We start from the raw sequence: 11,222 nt of genomic DNA, 5'->3' as shown, positions 1-11,222 counted from the left end.
ATATATATATATATATATATATATATATATATATATATATATATATACACACACATATATATATATATATATTAATTTAGTATACTATATCTAGGCAGGAATTTAGGTTTGTATGTTACGACCTTTAATTGGGTCGTTGAACTTGGCAATCAATCAGCCTTTTGGACAACTGCTTAAGCAGTTAGTGTGGTAGTGGTTCATATCTATCAAATAGGTCGTTGATATTTAGAAAATTACCCATATTGAGAGCAGTGCATGTTGACATTAACTATCTTAAAACGAGATTTAAGATCTATTCTATTGTTCGACTACTGAAATGTTCTTGGATCAATTTCAAAGGAAGCTTTACACAAACTTGTCATTGTAAAGGTATGTATTATGTATTGCTATTTCAAAGTGACCGCAGCTTGTGACGGGACCTACGTGCGTGGTGTATCACTACAGGTTGGTTGGTTATATTGAATTGAAGAAACGACCGGTCCATGTTGACATATATCACTACATTACACACGTCTTCAGAATGTATCAAAAAATCCAACAGTTTGAGATGAACCTAACGATATGTAGATATATGTACATAAATGTATATCTACGTGTATGAAATAGCTGTAGGTACGTAGGTTAATGTCCAAAGAATTTCTCACCGATCTGGTACGAACTGAAAACCGTTAGTGAGAGAATTGTACATATTGCTGCCGAGCGCTTGTTGCGGAGTACAATCTGTTCATTACCGCGATGATGAGAGTGGCTGTCCGTGTCACTCGGTAATGTAATGCAGTGCAAATGAGTCAATCTCCATGGGGCTGGGTGGCCACACACTGCCATTAGGAAATCGATTCCTTCGTTCTCGCAGCAATGCTAACTCCATCACTGTAGGAACCTTAATTAAGGTTTCATTAGTAAGTAAGGTCTATTAAGTAAGGTCTCATTAGTTTTACCATTTGTTAGATGAAAATATATGTTTTTTTGATAGATTTACCTTAGAAATCTTCTTTATCGAAGAATATGCAGAAATATCAGCCATACCTCTTAAGAAAGAAATTGGTCGGGAAAAATATAAAAAGTATAAAACGAAAATCTCTATCGAATATATCCTCTGTACGGCAGTATTCATCTGCATTCAAGGAAGGATGTATTTGCCGCGTCACACCTGCAATCTAATAATGACGTGAGAGGAAAGGAAAGTCGGTCGCACTTAGTTTTCCAATCTAAACAATAGAAATTCAACGGGTGCGCGGCCCACGGGAGACTGATCCATCTCTATGTAAATTATGCGGCAATGGAAGCAAATAACACCGACTTGTGTTCATCAGACAGGCGGACACGTTGCACGGACGACGTCGCCGTGACGCGACACATTTTTTTATAATCAGAGCCAATCAAAGGTCGTAAACGTCTGCATGTGGCATTTAGGGAGACTAGATTTTATAGACTATCATGTGAGCACAATGGGTACCTCATTTGTAACAATCAATGGCGCATTTGACACAAACACATCATTGTTTTTATTAAGACCTTGAAGTAAATGCGATTTGATTATCGACAGACCAACCACTTCCACATCCACCTACCTATTTTAGAATCAATGCCATATTTAGAATTATACCCTATGTTTAAACAGTATTGTAGAATTTCACCTGCGGTTTTGTGGTTGATGGTTCATGGTGATCGCACAATTTCGTGTTATTGGAAATGTTGAATATTAAAATTTCAGAGCTAACATTTCCAAGGTTTCCCACATGTCCAAGTACAGTACAAATTTTTTATGCGACTTACATTGAAATGATTTATGCGTAGCCTATTTATGGTTACTTTGGGGTTTTTTTTATAGTAGGTTGTTAGTCTGGAGTTATCTCAGGGACGGCACACATCTCTTTCTTTAGACCCCTTGGCGCGATAATTCCCCTCAGAATTGCGGGAATTTTAATTGAGGTTAGTAAGATTTATAAGACAAATTAACCTCTGTAGATACATAAATTCTCATAAAAATCTCAAATTTTCTTTCTAAACAGTTGTCTAGTGTTGTTTTACCTAGATTACTGTCGGAAAATTTCTAAGTAATTAAGCAAACGCTAAAAAGTGTCATATAAAGAAGTTATGATTTATGTGTCAACAGTATTCAAGTCTATTGCACTTATAATAAAAACGATACGAAGTCTGAATAAAATTAAATTCCGCAGGTACTTACTTGCGGAATTTAATTTTAATGCGTTACTTGTGAAGTTGATCGAAATATTATGAAAAAAAAAACTCTATATTTATTTCATCGAATATCTTAACGTTTTTACTACCATGATTTTATTTTTTGTAAAATATTCCACTAGTTTGTTGTTCTGATTGACACAAAGATCGATAAATACAAAGAAAAATCCTTCGATCCGGCTAAACTCGAACTAGCGACTCTGACAAATAGGTGTTATCGCTCTTTCAACTGAGCTACGAAATGAGTTAGCAGATTTCACGATTTTCTCTATGTGTTCTGCCAATTCTCGATAGGTAATGAGTAAATAATGATGTTTTTCCCACGCGGTTCTGATCAATAATTAAATATATCTAATATTATCGAATACTTACCCTCTCAACGCAAAATAAAATTCGCTTTTGCAATCTTTTATACTCGATGCTTCCTCGAAATCTGCTGTCATTTTCTTCTTTTGCCTCGTTTTCAATAGCTCAATGTGGAAGAAAATGTATGCGCCCAGCATTGTGGAGTGTGCCTTATGGTTAGTATTATGATTGCTGACTTTAACTGAAAGGGTATGGTTGATTGTCTACTGGTAGTCTATGTCCCATTGACATAATACTTCTAGATGTGCGGTATCGTAGTTGGTAAGTAGACAAGAGTGGCAAGGACTGTCATAATTACATTTGTTATGAGCAGAATGAAGAAAAGACACTCTAGGTGATTTTTCGCATTAAATGTGCATGTCTCCAGAAGAATTTAAAGTATTCACACTGGTTTTATGTTTGTTCCTCTTTGCTATTGGTACCACATGTTTACAGCATGCTTAAGCATATAGTAGGTAGTACATACTACGTACCTAGGACATATACATTTAAGGACTGGATTTACATTTTAGATTAAAAAATGTTGCGCTTCTTCATTTCTGCTATGTATTCCTAACCGTGTATAATAATAATAAAAAATACATCTACATGGTTTTGGATGGTATTTTGATTATTATATAAAATTGATTAAATAATTGATTTGACGAATAACATATGTAAGTACATACATAGAAAATGTGTTATAAATGTAGGTACTACAAAAATAAAAAGCTTGTGTTGTGTAATTATGTAGTTGTAAACTCAGAACTGACAATTCGCCAAGCAATCTTGATCTTACGCCAGCGGTTCCTGTAAAAAATGAAGGTATTGTTTATTATGAAGTTTTTCGGATGTAGAGTACGAAAATTATTTTTTTTAAATATATATTGATGTCGTACATAAATTTGTTTTAATGAAGTAATTGAAATATGTATTCAATTTATTTTTTCTGTGTGCATTTCACTAGTCAACTCGTATGAAGAATTAAGTAACTAGATTGGAAATTGTACTAACTAATTGTACATAACTCCAACAATTTTATTTAACAACTATATAAATAGTTATTATTGTACTAACACTGTACAGAAAACATGGATAACAAATATTTTATAAATTCACATTAATTCAAATGTACTTCAAAAATATTTTCACTCAGTAACTAGGTATGTTTACGTAGCAAAATTATCTTTGCAAAAATATAAAAAGAAATACAAAGCACTTCCGCTTGCTTGAAGGTGGCAGGGCGTGTAAATTTCGGGAACATTTCCTTCATAAATGGGACGTTCCACATCGTCCCGCTTCCAACCACGCAATATTTTTTTCATACGTTATAGTATAATATTTTTAATTTCAGATACAGTATTCTTGTTTTCAGGAATAAAATGTTTGAATAGTGAAAAAAAAATAAGCAAGTCTCCAAAAAGTGGAATTATGAGTTGTAGAGTCCGTGTACTTAATGTTATTATTAATTAATAACATATATTAGTTTTTTTTGTTCGTATCATGCATGTCGGGGTATCTACAAAAAAGTAGTTTTAGCCTTTGGTATAATTTGTTTTAAAACATAGGAAAGTATGTTTTTTACTGATTATGAGACGTTATTTAGCACTCGTTGTGTATGAAACATTATTTTTCATAACTAAGCTGACGTGACTCTACTTGGAAAACGTATTTCTACTTTATTTTATTAAGAAACACGAGACTAATTACATTCGGAAACTAACAACAATAATACCTTAAAATTTCTAAATGTTCTAGTTTGTTGTAAGTTTTTAGTACTTTTCATTTTAATTTTTAATGTAACTATCAGATAAGACGTCAGAGGATGTTAGTCGCTAATAGCTGCGCACACTCATCTAAATATATGTCATAAAATGCCGAAACGCGAGCTACTCGACGATGGCGTTCGCAGCTTTGGGGGTTTGCCTCCAGGAGGAAGGTGTTGTCAATAATTCACATTTTTCGCACTCAAGCAGGTCCAGATCTTTTTTCTATATTCAGATAAACTGGATTGACAGCAGGCTGTATAGCAATGAACGTGATGTATCGGCTTAAATTTTGGTTATAAAAAAGAATCTAATCTGGGAGCGTCAGGTGATCGGAGATCAAGGGTATATCTCCGTAAAGCGGGATTAGGCCAAATTGACCACATTTCGTGGAAGACAGACGCCTGCTGTTCGTCGCGTGGAATTCTAACAAATTAGCGCCCTATTCAGACACGGCCTTAAGGCGATTTACAGATTCACAATCTCCACTATCGCTTCTTTGAATGATGGTGTTGGGTATTTTGTTCAACTTCGAGAAAGAGATCAATTGTCGAATCTGACTTGGCTGGACAGCGTTCGATAATTTCCTATGACCATGTCTATCTGCCCATGAGAAAGTACGTTATACAATTACAGAGACCAGTAGCTATTTCATATGATGAAAGTTTGCCAATGAGACGTTCGTGCCAAAAAGAGAGATATTGAGAAACATGACGGAAGCATCGCCCTGCTTCTCGATGGCTTTCCCTTTTAAATGAGTGGCGTATACAAAAAAATCCCAATAAACTGACTTCACGGTAGTTTTAAAAAGCAGTGGAATTATTACAATTTTTTTGTTTATCAATCGAACTTGCGAGGTGGGTCAAGGAAAAAAATTAACATATATTTTAAAAACAAATGGTTTTTTGCGTATCTACGAAAAGAAATACATTACTTTGGTATAATAAAAGGACACAGGTCTCTTAAGTTAAGTGTTTATAATCAACCACGATTGTTCACTCGTTTTATTGGTAAAAATCGGAAATTGCCCTGTTCCAATATGAATCGAACGTTACTTATAAACAATATCGATTTGAATATTGGACATAACGGTCTTAACATAGGGAAATGGTATGCAAGAGGAGCTTTTAGTCGAATGTGCAATGTCGCAATGAACCGAATATCTAGCGGCGTTACGGCGATTATTCAAAACAGATGCGGTAACTCGAATTAGAGATTGTTACTATCCCGATGTCAGGATCTCTAAAATCCTAGGCTAACCCTTCGGTTATTATTGAAGCATACATTGTTTAGGTATAGATAATTGTCTTGAAAAAGTAACAAACATCAGCCTAGAAATCATTATTAATATGATTGAGGTAGTTATTATACAAATTGATCAAAATTATTGTACAAAAAGGGGAATGTAGCCTCACAGTTGCTTCTTTTTTCCCATGATGGTCTATGATATTTTACGAAAAGCGGACTGCGATATATAGCAAATACATAACAGATATACTGAAAAAGCAAACAACTTGCAACATCTCAAATCATGTTACATAATGTAATAGAGATAGATATCTAGAGGAAGATAAAGTGGAAGAAACGGACAGAACGAAGTTCGACACAATCCATCAATTTGTCTTTCACGATACTTGTAGCCTCTATCCGCCGTACATAACGCTGTATTTGCCTCTAAGACGCCAAGAGGAGAGAGAAAAAGAAACACAATTTTGAAAAAAAAAAAAAAAAACAAATTAAAAAACCCTCAAACTGTCTTTCTAATTTAAAGTTTGATTATTATGTACCTAAGTTAAAACTTGAAACATGATAGTACCAATACTTATAGATATACAAAGGACGGATAAAATTTAATACAGTGAATCTATATTAAATCTTCGCTGTATGCATCGTGAATGCAAATAATAGGTACAAACTGACTTTACTTAAAAATATGAAAATAGCTCTTTATTGGCGGACATATTTAAAAATTGCAAAAATATATTTAGACAGCAAATTACTATCAGGCAATCCTAGAAATCTCATTGCTCCAATTTTCAGCCCCAGCAAAGCAAGTTTTTCAATAGCCATTTATGTCGAAAAAAGAATGCGTTTAAGGCTGTATGTCAAAAAACTAAAAAGCGGAAAACGAAATTTTTACCCCAAATTATGATTGAAGACGCTTTTAGTCGGGTTAGAAAATATTTTTTTACTGCCAAAAAACGCTTATATGGCAGCCGTATTGGAAAATGGCGAAACACTAATGTTGATCACTTAATAAATAAATAAATAATTTTCAAAGCAAATTTTTTTTCTGTTGCCAATGAACGCTTTTAAGGCGACCATATTCAAAAATGGCAAAGACTACTGGAAATTGTTACCCCAAGAACACATTTTTTTCGTCGGGGATGGTGCAATTACGCGTAACTAGCATTTGATTATGAGTCTCCGTTTCAGTAATTTAGTCACCAAATCAAAGTCGTGTAAATGTTGTCGCAACCAAATTAGCGTGATTTGCAGGAATCTATTGTTATTAGTTCGTAGACAACATAAATTAATGCTTACTGTATAAAAATGAAAGTCGTAGCCATTGAAATAAGAAAGTAATAACGTTAAATTCCTCTCCTGTGAAATTTGGTTTGGTGCAGACACGCGCTTTCTACCAATACGCGCATTTGCACTATCCCCGACGACGATTTATAAATTATAATGTTCTTAAATTTTAATAAATTATCTGTTAAGTTGCACGAAGTGAGATACATTTACTTGCATACACAGAGTTAATCTATGTTGAAATTCACTTTGTGTAGCTTCTCTGCAAAGTGTGGTGAATTTTGTTATTATACCAAGTGACGGTACGAACAAGTTGTGCGCCTGGTGATAATCGACATGCCTGCTCATAGCAGGTGCAGTGCCACGTGAGTTTTAAATCGCAAAGATCTGAAAGGCACTGTTACTGCGCTCGTCATCCTGAAACATAAGTTGCGAAGTCCCTTGTTCTTGTAATTTCACTAACACCCTTATCCGGTGGCAGTACTACCCTGGACGAACTCTTTCACAAGGAGTTCTACTGCTTTTAAACTCGTTCATAATGAGTTCTACGTTCATAATAACAATTTGTACCTGAACCCTTAACTCTTCTACAGTCTCATAAGACTTTTTGTATTTTTTTACATTACCTGTTTCAATTTTTTATTTAAAAAAAAAACTCCGGCATGCCTAACGTGTCGAGATCTTGCAGGCCATCTATTTGTCCCGCCAGCAGCTGGTATTCTATTTCATGGACATCTTTAATTGTAAGATCCTATTGGAGACATTTCACCGTTACCATTGATCGATCCTATCAATTAGTAGAGTGTTTATATTTTACATTTTTCCCAGTTCAGGTAAGCGGAGTCCTATCATTTGAATATGATTTTATAATTGTGTGTGTTACCTCTCATACAAAATGAATAAAGTTTGTCAAATAAAATGTCATGTCTACGTAATGAAAACCTTTATACGTAATATAAACCGTTCATACTTGTATGTATTCTTTCTAAACATCTTTCTAATAAATCTTAAAATCTGTTAATTAAGTAAGTTGAATATCTCTTGTGGAATTGTAGGTTTCATAAGAAATATACTACATACATTGATCGAACTTATTTTTATTTTTATTATATAGCCTCGCACTAGGGAAACCCTGTAACGTGGGTTGGACGCACACAGACAACCACGAATTACTGAATCTCATGAGAGAAATAAATGTAGGCCGTACAGATATATGGGAATCGTACCCCTGTGTGACAGACCAGCGTAACCATAAGGCCACAGAGGAAGTTAACTTTTCCATTACAATGTTATAATGCTTCTTCTATCAATTTGTATTAAATATTTTGTGTTATTATATTAGAATCGGGTGCTATTTTGTCATATGTTCATATGTTTTATTTATTTATATTCAATAGAGCGAGTGGGCTCACAGAAGTGATCCAAATACACACAAGCTTAAATTAACATTAAGAGACAATAATATAAAATTAAGATAGAATTAAAACAAATTAAAATTACTAATATGTACAATTAAAAAAATGTCAAATCTTTAACGTACTTAATAACTAATTTCCTATCGTAAAAACTAGTAATTTAAAAACTTTTCGGAATTGATAGAGTATTGTTTATTGTTAACCATGTAGCATTTGCATCTGTATGTAGTTTTGAAGATAATCCTCCTCCTAAGTTTTATAGAAACATTTTTGTAGGGATTTTTATTTGCGATGCGTTATATTTCCGTAACAAATCCCTTCATTCTTTACAGCACAATTTATTTCGATGTGAAAGCTGTCTTGGTATTAAGTAATACAATTTTTTTTTTGGATTCTTAACACAGGTAAACTAAGATCTTAGAAAAGTTAAAAAGTGAACATGCCGCAAAAAGGATTGAAAGCTTCGCTGCAGTAACTGGCCTTACTTGAATCGCTGAAGCCGAGTTTGTTCACACCTTCTCTAATTTCAACATGTTTTCTAGAGAGTATTCTTTATGCTTTAATTAGCTAAATTAACATGGTATCATGCGAATTGTATGTGGTTGGATAATGCAAACCCACTTACCTTCACCGCACACGTATTATTATTGTGTATAACATGTCAATACATTTCTCACCACTTGGACGAGTTGGTTCATTTATTGCTAATTTTAGATTAAAACCCTGTACTATGTTTTAAAATTCTAAAGATAATTTACACAGACAATAAAAAAAAAGTTGGTAGGTAAAGTTCTTCCTAAATTACATATTGAATTACAAGTAAGTACAGCATTATACGTACGTATATATTATTTTACTAAGACAGAATGGGAATTCTGAAACTGTAACCGAGACAGGAATTAAATATCACTAAATATTTCTCTAGGATTTAATGGGAGTCAGGCAAGGATGAATTTTGTCACCCTTGCTTTTCAACCTATATTCAGAGGCAATAATATCGGCAGCACTCGAAGGACTAGAAGTCGGGGTCTAAGTAAATGGAGAAGTAATTAATAATTTAAGGTACGCAGACGACACTGTACTAATAGCCTCAACATAGCGAGACCTGCAAGAAATATTGGACAGAGTCAATGAGTGCAGTGTAAGAGCGGTGCTGAATACGAATGTGTCCAAAACAAAATTCTCAGTCGTAACTAACGACAGAGACCTGAATCCCGGAATGCATGTTGCAGGCTTAAATTTTGAGCGAGTACGGATGTGAATGGGAGTGCGAACAGGAGATTCGAACCCGAATAGAAATTGCTCGAGGTACATTGGAGAGGATGGAGAAGGTTTTGTGTAGCTGCAAACTGTCAATAAAGCTCCGAGTGACTTTGCTCCACTGCTACGTCTGGCCTGTAGTGTGGTATGGTAGCGTGGCTTGGACTCTAAAAGCCGACACCCAGAGGCGTCTTCAGGCCTTCGAGATGTGGTGCTACCGTCTACGCTTCACATTAGCTGGACCCAGAAAGTTCCCAATGGGACAGTTCTTCAGCGCGTTGGGAGGGACCGAGAACTCTTGCAGACCGTCAAGAAAAGGAAAGTTGCGTGTCTTGGACACGTTCTACGGCATGAAAAGTACCGACTTTTCTAACTGATAATGAAGGGCAAGATCGAGGGTAAACGACGAACTGGAAGAAGGAAGAAGTAGTATGTTACATAAATAAATATTTTTTTTGTGGACCACAGTCCATCGTCAAGTTCGAATTTGAAAAACCTTTTCCACGCTAGCGTGCAAAAAACGTTTTTGTGCGCAAAATTTGTAACGATAAAGAAACCCTTTCCGAGCTAGTGAGGTGAAAAATCTTTTTCTGTTGAGAAAAGCGTGTTTGTATTCATGATCTCTTTAAAGAAAAAAAAAAATGCAATATCGTGCTCACTAGATAAGGCATTTATTTGTTATCATAGGTTTACTGTACGGAATTCATCACATTTTCTCATTTTCTTCTAAATGACGAAATCTAGGGAATGCATTGAAGTATTAGGGAAAAGTATTTTCACCGTCACCTATCTAATTGTAAGATATTTTATAGTTTATTTAGAATTTTTTGTGGCAAAGTCACATTTGATAAAAAAATTAACTATAATTATTTTGACACAGACCTACTGATACCTAAGACAGCCTTCCCGCATCTGCTATGGTTTCGGTTAAAAAAAAGGTCACTTTAAATGATATGTAAATAATAAAATAATAACAATAACGCTACACACTCATAGCCATTACACTCAAACTTACGAGAGAAATAAATGTAGGCCATACACATATTTTTCCCTGCCTGGGAATCGAACCCTGGACCTGCGTGTCAGTAACCATTCGGCCACTGAGGCAGTATGCGTTTTATTCATAAATCTACGCTAAACATAAGACAATAGGGTTATCGGCGTTGCTCTGATACCACCAGTGCTCAAGTGTACTCAGTTGTGGCAAATCTTGTAAAGTCCACTTACACCCCACTGGTGCGGGTGTATCAGCCGATTCTGTGTTTATTTAACATACTGACTGTGCCTTATCTAGACACATTTATATACTGTGTAAATAAATAAAATAAAGGTACTTAAAAGTACCTACCTGTAATTCCAGTACGGAATACTAAAGCGGAAATAATAATAAAACTAAAATAAGACATAAAACTTTTAACGTCTTGCAAAAAAGTTTTCAACATGATTGTTTTCATGGTAATATTTTTGTTGGTAAATATCTTAAGATTACGAATACAATTGCGGTTGTCAGCGCAAAAGTAGTGTAATCGCATGGATTCAAAATTAGCCAAAATAATTTCACATAAAGTAATCATATAATTGACCATAAATTTTTTGCTATGATAAGGAAGAACATCCACTTAAATAATTATCAACTTTAGTTACATTTAAAATAATATTGTAGAACAGACAATAAATGAGGACAGCACCCTTGCAAAAAAGT

General features: G+C 34.5%; 1 protein-coding gene across 6 annotated transcripts in view; it reads right to left on the bottom strand.

The window, feature by feature from the left end:
• LOC113238017 (sex determination protein fruitless) overlaps window positions 1-11,222 on the bottom strand; it is an 84,693-nt gene that overhangs the window by 15,638 nt on the left and 57,833 nt on the right. Inside the window, exons 1-2 of one of the 6 annotated variants that reach the window (XM_026474737.1) lie at window positions 980-1,308; window positions 645-880 (exon numbers count right to left, since the gene is read on the bottom strand). The exons of 1 other annotated variant lie outside the window; for it this stretch is intronic. In XM_026474737.1, the coding sequence (XP_026330522.1) occupies window positions 645-825 (181 nt within the window). In that variant the 5' untranslated portion in view covers window positions 826-880; window positions 980-1,308. Of the gene's footprint in view, window positions 1-644; window positions 881-979; window positions 1,309-2,574; window positions 2,743-11,222 lie in introns of those variants that run through there. 4 more of the 6 variants (XM_026474733.1, XM_026474736.1, XM_026474735.1 and 1 more) reach the window with 4 other exon arrangements.

This window comes from Hyposmocoma kahamanoa, unplaced genomic scaffold (genome assembly GCF_003589595.1).
Source record: "Hyposmocoma kahamanoa isolate Upper Pololo Valley unplaced genomic scaffold, ASM358959v1 94, whole genome shotgun sequence".
NCBI classification, from domain to species: domain Eukaryota; kingdom Metazoa; phylum Arthropoda; class Insecta; order Lepidoptera; family Cosmopterigidae; genus Hyposmocoma; species Hyposmocoma kahamanoa.
The sequence above is the reverse complement of the archived record's forward strand: the minus strand, read 5'-3'. Positions and strand labels throughout refer to the sequence as shown.